We start from the raw sequence: 14,631 nt of genomic DNA on the forward strand, positions 1-14,631 counted from the left end.
AACCAACTATTTAATACATAGTATTTATGTGTACATAATTGATACTTAAATTGTCTATATTATAAGAGTGATTGTGTTTGATAATTAAGATTTGATCGTGGAATTGGAAACCATCAATTTAGTTCGATGAGAAAAATCCAAATCTTCAATCTATTGAAATTTTCATTAAAAAAACATTTCTAAAAATATAAATAATTTACCTTTTCTGCCATCTGTGAAAATATTTTAGTATAAAGAAATTAATTAAGTTTTTGTTCAAAAGTATAAAGAAATTATTTGTTTGTTTGAGAAAGAGAATAGAGAAATTTTATTCATATGTAAAATTCAAAGAAATGAGGAAGAAAAACTCATCGTATACTATAATCATCATTTAATTAACTAGTTTTTTTTTAATTAGTAGTTTATTAAATAATAAATTATATTTAAAAATCTGATTAATTCAAATGATATGACTGTTCACATTAAATATCATGTGGCATGAAAATGTGGTACAAATCCATCCTATGAATAGCATTCCTCGAGAAAGAAAGAGAGAACTGACACGGTGGAATGAGTTTGTGACAGATCCTCCGACACGCCCGAAGTACCAAACTCAGTTACTACTGTTGGAGTAAAAGTCAGAGGAGAAGTCGACTTTTCACTCAGCAAAGTCCCTCCCCACTTCCAACTCCAAATCCCGGAACACCTTAATTCTGGCTCCTGACATCTGGAAACGCCTCTTCCCACCGCGAACCAGGCGGCCAATCACCCTCCCCCAGTTCCCAATCGGCATATCTCGGCCGTTCCGAATCCCAACCAATCCCGGAATGAAGATAAACCTCTTCAGGCTCTGCTCCGGCCTCAAAGTCATCGGCTATTTCATGATCCTCCTCGTTGCTGCCATCATCTCCGTCTCCTACTATGCAGTCGTCGTCGTCACTTGGGGACCCAAGCTGCTCTACGGCGGGGTCCACTCGTTTCTAGCTTTCTTCATCATCGTAATGTTCCATATTCTGGTAATTCTCAACTTGTTCAGTCATGGATGCTTCAAGTTTTCTCTTTTTTTTTTCTTTTTTTTTTCTTTTTTTTTTCTTTTTTTTTTCTTTTTCTGCTGTATTTGAATTTTTATTGAAGGGTATTTGGAAAATTAGAAATTATGAACAACCCACTATTTATTTTGCAAAAAGGATTTGTTTTTTGTTTTGTGGGTTGTGTGTTAATTCCAGTTGATTGATATGGTTAGATAGCGTTTTGGTACATCAATTAGACTGATAGCTGCTGCAATGGGCACAATTTAGTTTAGTTTGAACAATTTACTAATTTAGATTAATGGATGAGCTTGGACGAAGTTGGTCTCGAATGTCTGACGAGCTAATAAGATTTGGATTTGAAATGAGACCCGAAGTTTGGGGAGACAAATCAATATCGGGTTCAGTTTTGCTTGCTGGTATACAACTCCTCTCAAAAACATAGTAAGTAGAGAGGTACATTTGATACTTATATCGAGAACCCATGGGAGTTTTGAAGAAAGTTTAGGTTTCACCATAAAACCAATTGGCAATATGGGGAGTAGCCCAACTTACTTATAAGCACTTGCAAGGTCCATCCTCTCATCAATGTGGGACGCATTCTCAACACATCCCCTTACATGTGACGAATTTTCAGGCCAAACGCGTGGACAATACAAATTGGGTGACGTGGAGCGTGTTGAGAAGTCAATGATATCATCCCTGATATCTTGGCTTAGTTTTAGGAAACTATTTTGTAAATTGTTTATAATTGATTTGAGAATATCTGTAAAACCTAGAATGTAGGATAGGTTACCTATTTGGTTAGATCTCTCTTTGTATAAAGACTCTAAGAAGCAATAGAAGAAATTAATCTTCTGCAAAATATTTGTGGTACGATTTTACATGGTATCGAGAGCTAGGCCGAAACCCTAGTTCCTTCCTCTGCCCTTTGTTCTTTGCTATTTTCACATAGCCTTTTTTCGTCAACCTCCATGGCTACCGACGCAAGTTCTGGAAGCAAATTCAATGCTAAGGCTGATGCTTCCAATCCTCTTTTCATTCATCATTCTGATCATCCAGCCATGATGCTGGTTTCGAAACCCTTGAATGGGGATAACTATTCAACCTGGTCTCGTGCTATGAAGATCTCGCTGAGTGCCAAAAATAAACTTGGCTTTGTTGATGGCACTGTCCTGCAACCTTCTGTCAAGACCATGCCGGACGATCACGCTTCGTGGCAGAGATGCAACGACATGATCGTTGCGTGGATTATTAATTCTATTGACTCGGATATTGCTGATAGTATCCTATATATGACTGATGCTCATGCGATATGGGAGGAATTGCGTGAGCGATATTGTCAAAGTAATGCTCCCCGAATTTTCCAAATACAACGGGACATTGCTTCACTTACACAAGATCAACTTTCCATTGCTGCGTATTACACGAAGATGAAAAGTTTGTGGGATGAATTGTCGTCATACAGTGAATCTGTTTCTTGCACCTGTGGAGCACAGAATGAGAGGAACAAGTTGATGCAATTTCTTATGGGACTCAATGACTCCTATAGTGCTGTTCGAGGACAGCTCCTGTTGATGAATCCTTTACCTACGGTTCGTCAAGCCTATGCATCTATTTCCCAGGAGGAGAAGCAACGAAGCCTTGCTTCTTCTCGAGTTACTACAGACGTAGCAGCTATGGCAGTACGTCAACCTAGTTCAAAGTCTTCTAATCGCAAACCTTTGCATTGCACTCATTGCGATCAAGACTACCATACCATTGATACCTGTTATCAGCTTCATGGATATCCACCAGGACACCGTTTGCATAAAGTTAAACCACAGAAAGGAAACCAGCGACCAAAAAAAGATCGGGGATCTTCCTCGGCGAATCATGTCTCGGAAAATGCAGCCACCAAAGAGGAGTTGCAGTCCGTCATGTCTGGACTTTCTGATGCCCAGTTTCAACAGATTCTACAAATCATGAATGGTCAGAGCCGTGAGGAACAGCCACAGGCCAATGTCGCTAAGACAGGTTTGTCGAACTCTCCCTTGCATCTCCATCGATGGATAATCGATAGTGGTGCAACGGATCACATCACTTCTTCACCCGAATTGCTTACTGGTGGTGTTAAAAATAAGAATATGTCTCCTGTTTTGTTACCCAGTGGAGAGCAAGCCCGCATACTTTCCATTGGCCATGTCCCTCTGAGTTCTACTTTTAAATTGCAAGATGTGTTGTGTGTGCCTACTTTTAAAGTAGATTTGATGTCAGTAAGTCGTATTACGAGTGGCTTACATTGTTCAGTAACTTTTTTTCCTTCCTGGTGTATTATGCAGGACCTAACGACGAGGACGGTGATTGGTTTGGGTAAGCAAAGAGGCGGGCTATACTACTTGGTGGCCTTGGCTCCTGATCAGTCTAAGTTTCCTCGACGGTTCTGCAACCTTGTGCTTTCACCAACGGAGCTCTGGCATCGGCGTTTGGGTCACTTGTCATCCTCTCGTCTAGATTTCATGTCCAAACAGTTGTTACATTTCCCTTTTGCATCTAATAATGCTTGTGATATTTGCCCTTTAGCCAAGCAACATCGATTACCTTTTACTGTTAGTTCAATTTCATCTAATCAACCCTTTGTTTTGATTCATTGTGACATCTGGGGACCTTTTAAAGTTGCATCTACTTCTCGAGCCAAATATTTTTTAACCATTGTCGACGATTATTCTCGCTTTACATGGATTTTTCTTATGCAACACAAACATGACACACAATCTCTTCTCAAGGATTTTTTTTCTTTTGTTAAAACCCAATTTAATACTTCTATTCGTAATATCCGTGTTGACAATGGTGGGGAATTTCTTTCCCTTCGTGATTTCTTTAAAGATCATGGAGTGATTTACCAACACTCTTGCGTTTATACGCCTCAACAAAATGGGGTCGTCGAACGCAAGCATCGTCATATACTTGAAACTGCTCGTGCCTTACGTTTTCAAGCTAATCTTCCCCTCCATTTTTGGGGTGAATGTGTGCTCACAGCCGTTCATCTCATTAACCGTCTTCCTACACCCATTCTTTCCAAGCAAACACCGTTTGAACGTTTGTATTCTAAACCTCCTACCTTTTCACACCTTAGGGTCTTTGGTTGCCTCGCTTATGCCACTGATGTCAATGTCACTCACAAATTTTCTCCTCGTGCCCACAAATGTATTTTTTTGGGATATCCCAGTGGTCAGAAAGCCTACAAATTATATAACCTCACCACTCGCCAAATTTTTACCAGTCGTGATGTTGTCTTCCATGAAAATATTTTTCCTTTTCACACATCCCCTTCTTCATCTTCCCATCAACCTATGTCTTTCTCCAACCCACTTCTTGAACCTTCTTCACCTGATCCCGTGTTACCCTCGGTCATCCACCCCTCTGACCCTATGCTCTTTGTTGAGCCGACCTCTTTCGCTGATGCCGAGTCTCCCGCGCCTCCTTCTCCTGCCTCGCTACCTGCATCTGCTGTTCCTGACCTCACGCTGTCCGTGTCTGAGCCTGCACCTGCTCCGGCCCCGGTGCTCCGTCGTTCCAGCCGCCATTCTTCTCCGCCACCCAAGTTACGAGATTATGATTGTCCTACTCTCAAGCTTACCCAACCCCATCCTCCATTGTCTTCGTCGTCTGGTCGCACTCCAGGTACACGGTATCCACTCGCTAATTACCTTACTTACCATCGTTTCTCACCCACACAACAATCTTTCCTTGCACATATTACTCGACAGGTTGAACCTCGGAGTTATGAGGAAGCAGCTCGTTTTCCTCATTGGCAAGCTGCCATGGCTTCCGAATTAGCGGCATTGGAAGCCAACTGCACTTGGTCTCTTACTCCCCTTCCCCGTGGCAAAACTCCCATTGGTTGTCGTTGGGTTTACAAGATTAAGCATCGTTCTGATGGCTCCATTGAGCGTTATAAGGCACGTTTAGTTGCCAAGGGCTATACCCAGCTTGAGGGTGTTGATTTCCATGACACGTTTTCTCCCACTGCCAAAATGGTCACTGTTCGCTGTTTGTTGGCTCTTGCTGCTTCTCGGCAGTGGTCTCTTCATCAGTTAGACGTTCACAACGCTTTTCTTCATGGTGACCTTCATGAAGAAATTTATATGACTCTTCCTCCCGGTCTTCGGCGACAGGGGGAGAACTTGGTTTGTCGCCTTAGTAAGTCTTTATATGGTTTGAAACAAGCCTCTCGACAATGGTTTGCGAAGTTTTCTGAGGCTATTCAATCCGTTGGTTATGTGCAATCCAAGTCCGACTACTCTTTATTTACTCGGAAACAAGGCAAGTCCTTTACAGCTCTCTTGATTTATGTTGATGACATTTTGATTACGGGAAATGATTCGAGTACTATTGATGCCCTTAAACAATTCCTTAATGGTCGTTTTAAAATCAAGGATCTTGGTGATTTGAAGTACTTTCTTGGGATTGAAGTATCACGTTCTAAGAAAGGGATCTTTATTTCCCAACGGAAATATACTTTAGAAATATTGAAAGATGGAGGTCTTTTGGGAGCTCGCCCCGTCGACTTTCCCATGGAACAGAATCTTAAATTATCAGACAATGGTGCAATCCTTAAAGACCCGGCAAAATATAGAAGATTAGTGGGGCGTCTGATATACCTAACAATCACTAGGCCGGATATAACCTATTCCGTGCATGTGTTGAGTAGGTTTATGCATGAGCCTCGCACACCACACATGGAAGCCGCTCTTCGGATTTTGAAATATATCAAAAATACACCTGGACAAGGTTTGTTCTTCTCTGCGGAAAATGATTTAGTCTTAAATGCATATTGTGACTCGGACTGGGCAGGTTGTCCAACAACACGAAGATCAACTACGGGGTATTGTATTTTTCTGGGCGCTTCATTGGTTTCTTGGAAGTCAAAGAGACAAAAGACTGTGTCTTTGTCATCAGCAGAGGCCGAGTATCGAGCCATGGCTGGAGCTTGTTGTGAATTATCATGGCTACGATGTTTGCTAAAGGACCTAGGTATACTACATCAAAGACCGGCTCTGCTCCATTGTGACAATAAAGCAGCTCTTCACATTGCTGCTAACCCAGTTTTTCATGAGCGAACCAGGCATATAGAAATGGACTGTCACTTCATCCGGGACAAGATACAAGATGGTTCAGTTGTCACGAGATTTGTTCCTTCCTCCAATCAACTTGCAGATGTACTCACGAAGCCATTAGGAAAGGATACTTTCTCAAAGATCATTCACAAGTTGGGAGTTCTCAATATCCACTCTCCAACTTGAGGGGGAGTGTTGAGAAGTCAATGATATCATCCCTGATATCTTGGCTTAGTTTTAGGAAACTATTTTGTAAATTGTTTATAATTGATTTGAGAATATCTGTAAAACCTAGAATGTAGGATAGGTTACCTATTTGGTTAGATCTCTCTTTGTATAAAGACTCTAAGAAGCAATAGAAGAAATTAATCTTCTGCAAAATATTTGTGGTACGATTTTACAGAGCGTGTATGGCCGTTGGGCTTCACATGTGGGGCAGCTTGCTCTAATACCATGAAGAAAGTTTAGGTTCCACCATAAAACCAATAGGCAATATGGGGAGTAGCCCAATTTACTTATAAACGCATGCAAGGTCCATCCTCTCATCAATGTGGGACGCATTCTCAACACACTGCCATTGACAGATATTAAGGGAGTGAATGTTGATTTCTTGTCATGTAGAATTTTTTTCAATCTTGTTATAGCAAACTGTAAAGAGAAACTACATTGTTAAATAATGTTATTTGTGTATGACTTCTGAGAAAGCTGAATTGAGTAGAAATATTAATTTGAAAGAAAATTAACTATTGAGTTTGGCCCTCGTTTTCAATTTCCATTTGTGGTTGCAGCTTGTAATGTTATTGTGGGGTTACTTTATGGTAGTCTTTAAAGACCCTGGTTCTGTTCCGGAAAATTGGAAACCTCTTATAGATGAGGAAAATTTGGAGGCTGGTAGTTCTCTGACTTTGTCAGAAAATATCGAACCCGAGGCTTTCACTTCAACACAATCTTCAGGTGGAGGAGAAAGACGACCACAAGTACAGTATTGTAGTCCATGCCAAAATGGCAAGCCACCACGATGCCATCATTGCTCTGTCTGTAAGCAACTTTCTGCTAACGTTGACAATACATATATTGTTTACATTCAGCGATCAGTGAAACTGTCTATTAAGTGATAAAGAAAATAATTTTGTTTTCTTATATGCTCTGTAGGTCAAAGATGTGTACTTAAGATGGATCACCATTGTGTTTGGGTGGTGAATTGTGTTGGTGCACGCAACTACAAGTTTTTTCTTCTTTTCTTGGTAATGCCATATTCCTTTTCATATTAATTTACTTGCAGTCACGAAATAAGAACTTTGTGTAGATTGCCTTCCCCACCAAATTTTTTGTCAAAGGCGCCAGTCCCACAAAATCTAGGGCTGGGAACTGGAGATGTTTGAGTTTTCTTTGACGTGTGTGTGCGTTGGGGGAAGTGGGGGTGGTATAGAGACATGGGAAATGACAATTGATTATGAAATAAATACCTTCTGGTGTGCAAATAAATTAAAAGTGGGGATAATTGGCTATTTTACTCTCCTTTTGTTTTTGCTCACTCTTTCCAGTTTCTGTTTGTGCCTTGAAAGCTTTATACATTTCTGGAAACGACGATGGATACCTTAGTTTTGCTGCCAAATTTTATCGATTTTTTCTCTGAAGCCATGGATCATTCCGAATCTCCTGGCCATCTTGCAGTCGTTTTTTTGGCTTTTGGTAATATTCCACCGAGTAAATCATTGGTTCTGCTTTCATTGTTTACTTGTTTCTTACAGATTGTTTACCATGTTGCAGTACTTAATTTAGCCTTTGCACTGAGTCTTCTTTGTTTTGTCGTTATGCATGCGTCCCTTCTGTCTAGCAACACCACTACAGTTGAGGTAATACACTCAACTGCTACTTCTTTTTACCAATTTTGAGATTTATGAATATTTTTGCAGTTTGCACTTACCATTTGAGACCTGAATTACCTAATGAAGTTTTGTTCATTTGGTTATTACATTCTGCTTGAGTTTCTGTATTACTTTTATGAATTCTTTTTACATGCATTGTACAATAAGAATTTGCTATAGTTGCCTAAAATGATCCAAATTTTCAAAGTAATCTGAATCTACGAGGAATTTTATAATGCCACATATTTATCATGTCTTATTAGATCGTATAATTATATGCCACTATTTGAAACAATGTTTCAGGTTCATGAAAAGAGAGGAGCAATCGGATGGAAGTATGACTTGGGCAGGAAGAAGAATTTTGAGCAGGTGGTACTCTCTCTCTCTCTCTCTCTCCCCCTGTATGTAAGTCCTTCTTCCATCGGACATTTGATGATTTTTAACTCTTTCCCCACCCTGTAGGTTTTCGGCACGAAGAAGGCACTGTGGCTGTTACCACTGTTCTCAAAAGAGGATTTAGACAACGTACCTGCTCTTCGGGGACTGGAATTTCCAACACTTTCAGATACTGATGTTTGATGCTTGGTGAACTCCCATACTTTTACCTCCCACCAGCCGTTTAAATATTTTTACAGACTCATACATACTGGTCGCATTGGGTCTAAAAAGATGTGTTACCCCGTCGCCAATTTAGTCAACTTAGTCTTTTAGTTAGGAGAGGATCTAAATTTGAGTCGTGGTTTTTGTTTTTTATTTTTATATGTTGGCTTCAGACCTAACAGGAAAACTCAGTTTGCAACGCATCAATTGTTCTACAGGTAGTTTTTCTGCTCCATTTTTTGCCCCTCGTCCAAACTATGTGTACCCAATCTCTTGGATACGGGGAAAGAAGCCGTGTTGAAGTAGTCGCGTCAAAGATATTATACTGAAATCTTCATAAATCTATATTGATGTGTAGCTAAGTTTGCTCTACTTCCTCGAACTATTCGTTGCCGGAAATTGTGATTTCCAGTAACTCATTCATAGTGCATGGGATGTTCATGTGCACTTGGGGTGATAATTTGGATGTCCAGTTGGCTGAAAACTGGGTTTATGTTATCACCAAATATTTTCTGATCATAACTCAAGGCGTATGTGTGCATCACTGGTTAAAGGAAGTTTTGATTAACTTCCTCCCTCTCTTCTTTCTTTCAATTTTACCGGTTAATCTTTACCAAAAAAAAATTGGCTTATTTTTAGCTACGCTGTTGGAATTTTATTTTGATCTCACTTTACCTTCTGTAACTCAAAAATCACTACTTTATTCATTGAAACTTGCGTTCCATTTGACTTGTGGACTCTCTCTTCTCCCTGAAACTTATAGGTCGACTCCTGAAACATATGTGGAACCTAAAACACAATAAAATTGTATCACTTGTGCAACAAATTTGATTATAAATCTCGATTATGTGTTGACATCCAACAATAAGAGAATATTAAGTTTAAAAGAAATTGAAGAGATGAAAAAAAATTTTGATTAGCTTGGCGCACCCAAATCAAACTCACATAAGAAATTAATAGATTTAAGATAATGTGGAGCGGATTTAGAATTTTATAGAGACAACCTTCAAATTTCAGGGGACAAAATGGGATCAAAATCGAGTGTCAGGAGCCAAAGTGGTGTGAACTAGGAATTTCAGAGAGTAAAATTGTGACTTTTGAATTACAGGGAGTAAAGTGAAATTAAAATTAAGTTCCAAAAACCGTAACTAAAAACAAGCCAAACAAGTTTCAGGTAGCATGAGTACTTAGTCCCAGCTCTTAGAGAATCTTCAGTGGAGTCCCTATATATGGATAATCATCGTATAAAATGAGTATAAAACAAATATAGGGACAAAATGAATCTCTAATATATCGAAAAGTGAGTCCCTAAAGTATATATAGGGACTCACCGGATACTTGGTGTATGTACCCACATATAGGAACTCTATAGGTACTGAAATGGTGGACTCAATAGGACAATTTAAGTAGAAAAGCAAGCGTTTGTCCCAATCACATGACCTTGTCTTTTTTTTTTTCTTTTCTTTTCAACCGTTTAAAATGGAGGGTCTAGATTGATTCTTGCTTTTCAATTTTTTTTTTACCATTGAAAGATTAACAGTTCCAATTAGATAACCATTTCAATTTAGGTTACTCTCTCATGTTGGTTTTCAAGCTCTTTTGTTTTCTCTTTTCATAATGCCCCAGTTGGAATATTAATATTTTCAATTTGGGTTACTCTTTCATTTGTTATCTCATCATTCCTATAAATACCAAATTATATAACCAAAACTTACCACAACTTCATCTCCTATTCTCAGTTCATTCGTACTCAATTCACTCATTCTAGTTACGTTTTTGTGAAGAAAAAAAAAATTAGTGTCAGAATTTGAATTTTTTTTGGTTAAAATGTTCACAAAAATATTTTACAAGAACATAATGTTAACATAAATAAAAAATGTGCACTTAATAAAATTATCACATAAAATTGTAAAATCTGTTGTAGGCATAATTTACTGAACAATTATGGAGGCCTTAGAGAAAGGGGGTGCGGCAATAGAGAGAAGAATAGAGAGATGTGTAATTGTGGGTGTGTGTTATCTCACCCCATTGTGCCTTTATTTATAGTAGTAGGAAGGGTAAAACATTTCCCTTTAGGATTACAACATTTAATAGGTAATCTAATCCTAATAGGAATATAAGATACATTCTCATATTTCCTAGGATTTACACAATCACATTCCTATTCTAAATAGGACTGCAACACTCCCCCTTGAGTGTGTAAATACTCAAGTAAATGGCGCATCAAGTCTTCATTGATGAAGTAAGTACAGTTGATGAAGTCGTCGACACAATGGGCAAATGCGAGTCTCAAATCAATGGAAGAATGCATAAAAAGTAAAACTCACAAAACCTCGCTATGGTAAAACCCAAGATGGGAGAAAAACCCATAGTCTAAGGAGAAAAGTGAGAAGTTGCATTAAGTCAAAATTATACGTCTTTTGGATGTAATTAGAAGAGCTCTCAAGGGTATGATCAGCCCAGGATGGGTGCCTCGTTAAAACCTAGTTAGGTAGCAAAAACCCAGTGGGAAAAATGCTTCTATTCGTAGGGAAAAAGAGTACATTAAGATCAAGTGAGTATACTTCTGGATACTCCCCCTGAGTTTGACATAACTTCCAAATGAGAACTATAAGCATTGCATATGAGTAGTTAGGCATACCAATTCCTCGGACAAGCTTCTGGAAGGTTGACTTCGGCAGTGACATCGTGTAGAGGTCGGCAAGGTTGTCTGGGATCGGTTTGCATGACTTCAATCTCCTGATGCTTTGCTAATGTAGATGTAGACGCAATATGTCTTGGTGTTGACTTCGCTGATGTATCATGGCTTGGTCAGGTTGATACATGTGGCATAATCTTCATGGATCGTCGTTAAGACTCAACGATGAATGAAAATATAGCAAGTACTTCGAATATGCTCAACAAGAACTCCTAACCATGTCTCACTTATGACATAGTGAAGTAAGGTGAGTCTTGGAACGATTCGAAGATTTCGCAACTAGGGTCATATCGTGGACCTCCAAGATATTGCGATATCCCTAACGGTAAAGACATAACCATTCGGGGATTTTACCTTGTGCGGGTTTGATAAGTAACTAGCGTCAGCATAACAAACAAGGCAAGCATCATTTCGAGAATCAGGGGGGTTAGATCCGCTCAAGATGCGTTGAGATTTGCCCACGTAATACCTTCAGGGTATGTCTTTAATACCAATTCAGTGGTTACGTGTAGGCGCGGTGCTGCATCTTTACCAAGATCAACAGCGAAGGAGATGTTTTGTCTAAATACAATGAGCTAAGTACAACGAAGTGCAAAGTTGAACTTTTAGATATGGAATTTCGGATTCCACAGACTCTTCAAGAGTCTCATTTGCATATAACGTATGGACGATCATGGGTATACTCAAAGGTGACACATTCTGGGTGTAGTTCAACTGGTAGACTAAAATACCGTCAGAACAATGCTTTAACTTCAAGTCAAGGCATAAAATAGTTTTCCTAAGATCCTTCATCTCAAATTCCATCTTCAGGTGCGAGGCAATTTTCTCAAGCTCTTCCAGAGTCTTAGTGAGATTCGTGTTAACGACATAAACTGTAACTCTAGCAATTTGGAATAAGACTTCATAGTTTATAACACGCAAGGGCATAATTCATATCCTTGACTGATCAAATAATCACTTAGACGGGTATAGCACATCCGTCGGATTTTTCAATCCATAAGTGAACACCTCAAAACGAGTTAAGAGGGTGTTCTGTGGTTTGGAACTATTTGAACCAGTCCATGTAATTCTTCGGAAACTTACACGTAAATCTCCTTATTTATATCCCCATGGAGAAATACTAATCACATTTCATAATGCTGCTATCAATCACATGACGTTTTGAGAGAAACCTTGTGTCGTAAGGCGTGCATCATATCGCACTATTTCATTCATCTCATAACGTTTCCTTTCCCATTTGTAACTCAACAGGGTTACCTTGGGCAGTGTAGGAACTACAGGTCCAATACACACTTTGGTAAGGAATTTGACCTGGATTGTAACTTTAGTTGTCCAATCAGTTCTACATTGTCACTTAATCAACAGAACATGGTTCGATATCGTCGCTTTTCATTTATGTCGGTAGCTATCATATAAGTGAAAACATCATCGATTATAATCTCATTTCAATTCCATTTTCTCATCCAAACTAGTATACTGGACCAAGAACTTTAAGTCTCGGGAGTAATCCGGATTAATCTCATAAGATGGAAATGATTTGAGACAGCGATCGAGTTTAGATTCATTGTTGTGCCGTGTCTTCCTCTTCCAGGGAAGTGAATCCTACGAATCGAATGATATGTCGTGCTCCAGGCCAAGACATATTGATTGGCTATCCGCTGGTGTACCGGACCGTCTAACATGGGCGGCATACCCTCCAGGGATGTTGACTCGACGTCTGTTAAGTACGTCTATCCTTGCAGGCATGTTTGCAGCTGGTATATGATCTCGTCACTTTAGCTAGATCAGAGGAATGCGTCTGGAGCAACATTCTGAAATCTAGAATTCGTCGCACTTGCTTATCATACTTGTGCGGTATGGGGATCGAGATGAGACATAGTGGGCAATGTCCATGCAAATTCGCGCCGTTCTACAGGAACATTGACGTTCTTATCTCCCCCTAACGGCGGGAAAACTGTCTCATTAAAGTGACAACCCGCAAATAAGCGGTAAAGAGATCGTGTGCAAAGGCTCGAAGAGAGCTAGTGTGAAGGAGAATCATGATCGACAAAAGATACACATCCTTCTTTGAGGACCCATGGTGGTACGTTGCGGTGGCGCAACTTGGCACATGGAATGCGCACCCAAATGCGTAAATACGAAAGTCGTCAGGTTCGTACCCAGTAACCAACTGTAACGTCATATAGGTTGGGTGGCAATGGGCCTCAAGGCGGACCAACATAGCTGCGTGCAAGATTGCATAGCCCTAGGCAAAGACCGAAAACTTGGTACGTTTACCAAAATTCGGGCGATCATTTAAATTGCACTTTATGATCGCTAGGCTAGGCTATTTGGGGTGAACATGGGAATGCGATGTTCAATTAAAAACCCAAAATGACATGCAATACTTTATCGAAAACTGTCGATATAAACTCTCTAGCATTATCTAGTCTTCTAGACCTTAAGGGATAAGTAGGGTGGTGAACCCTTAATCGGCTAAGAGGTTTAGCAGTAATGTGTGTGGACAAACATGTGACCAGTTTGTCGATTCATCAACCAAAACCATAAATATTTATATGGTCCGCATTTTGGTTGGATTAATCCACATATATTCCATTGAATCCACTGCGAAAATGGAGTCGTGTCGTATCTTTGCAAGAAATGATATAGAAAATCAATTTCCCTAATGAGCAGGATTGGCAAAGTGTGCTTGTAGGCACAAAATCCTTACTTCAGATAAGGAGATGCGTTGTAGCATCATTGTTCGACCTAAGTGTCCCAAAAGGTTGTGCCAAAGCAAGTAAACTGCTCAATCACCAGGCTATAGGCCGGCCACATGTGGTGTATTCCCAGTTGGGAGACAACCCATTGGCCCTAAATCAAAGCTTCTGGCTCATTTTTGGAGGTGGTGCAAAGATATTTCACTCTATTTTCTTCAGTTGTTTCATTTATGATCATTATCATCTCGAATATCCTTAAAAACTCAATGTCAGGAAGAATTTAAGGTCCTTTAAATGATAATTCAGTATCATTCATACAACGAGGAGCGTGCCAATGTTCTTAATCAGGTTGGATAAACCTGAAGTCGTTGTTAAAGATGTGATTTAGGTGTAAAGTTAGTGTGTGTAGTACGCATTCATCCAGACAACTAACTTTCCCACATTCCTACCTAATCACATGTTTAATTGAATTGGTCACATGTATTAAGAAATATGATTCAATTAACTCATATTCAAGGACAATATCAATAAGATTATCCATAAGTAAAACATACACCAAACTTGAATCCAAGAACATGGAAAAATGTTCACAAAGTAAATTTACTAAGGGGATTCGGCCAATAAGGCCATCCATGTCGAAATTTTGCTCTACCAACGATG

At 39.5% G+C, this 14,631-nt stretch overlaps 1 protein-coding gene across 2 annotated transcripts; it reads left to right on the forward strand.

The window, feature by feature from the left end:
• Positions 1-559: 559 nt before the first annotated feature.
• LOC103439401 (probable protein S-acyltransferase 12) lies at positions 560-8,809 on the forward strand. 2 transcript variants are annotated; one of them, XM_008377970.4, is made up of 7 exons: positions 560-995; positions 6,895-7,144; positions 7,259-7,350; positions 7,672-7,798; positions 7,877-7,962; positions 8,278-8,343; positions 8,437-8,809. In XM_008377970.4, the coding sequence occupies exons 1-7, from the start codon at positions 807-809 to the stop codon at positions 8,551-8,553; spliced, it is 927 nt and encodes a 308-aa protein (XP_008376192.1). In that variant the 5' UTR covers positions 560-806; the 3' UTR covers positions 8,554-8,809. The 2 variants fall into 2 exon arrangements, with proteins under 2 accessions (XP_008376192.1, XP_028961595.1); XM_029105762.2 differs by having other exon boundaries at positions 634-995; positions 7,944-7,962.
• The last annotated feature ends 5,822 nt before the right edge of the window (positions 8,810-14,631 follow it).

This window comes from Malus domestica, chromosome 07 (assembly GCF_042453785.1).
Source record: "Malus domestica chromosome 07, GDT2T_hap1".
NCBI classification, from domain to species: Eukaryota; Viridiplantae; Streptophyta; class Magnoliopsida; order Rosales; family Rosaceae; genus Malus; species Malus domestica.

What these genes read in the sequence shown, in the direction of transcription:
- LOC103439401 (XM_008377970.4), top strand. Translation starts at nt 807, where the DNA reads ATGAAGATAAACCTCTTCAGGCTCTGCTCCGGCCTCAAAGTCATCGGC. An exon ending in TCGTAATGTTCCATATTCTG is followed by an intron (nt 996 to 6,894) that starts GTAATTCTCAAC and finishes TTGTGGTTGCAG; the next exon opens with CTTGTAATGTTATTGTGGGG. An exon ending in GGAAGAAGAATTTTGAGCAG is followed by an intron (nt 8,344 to 8,436) that starts GTGGTACTCTCT and finishes CCCACCCTGTAG; the next exon opens with GTTTTCGGCACGAAGAAGGC.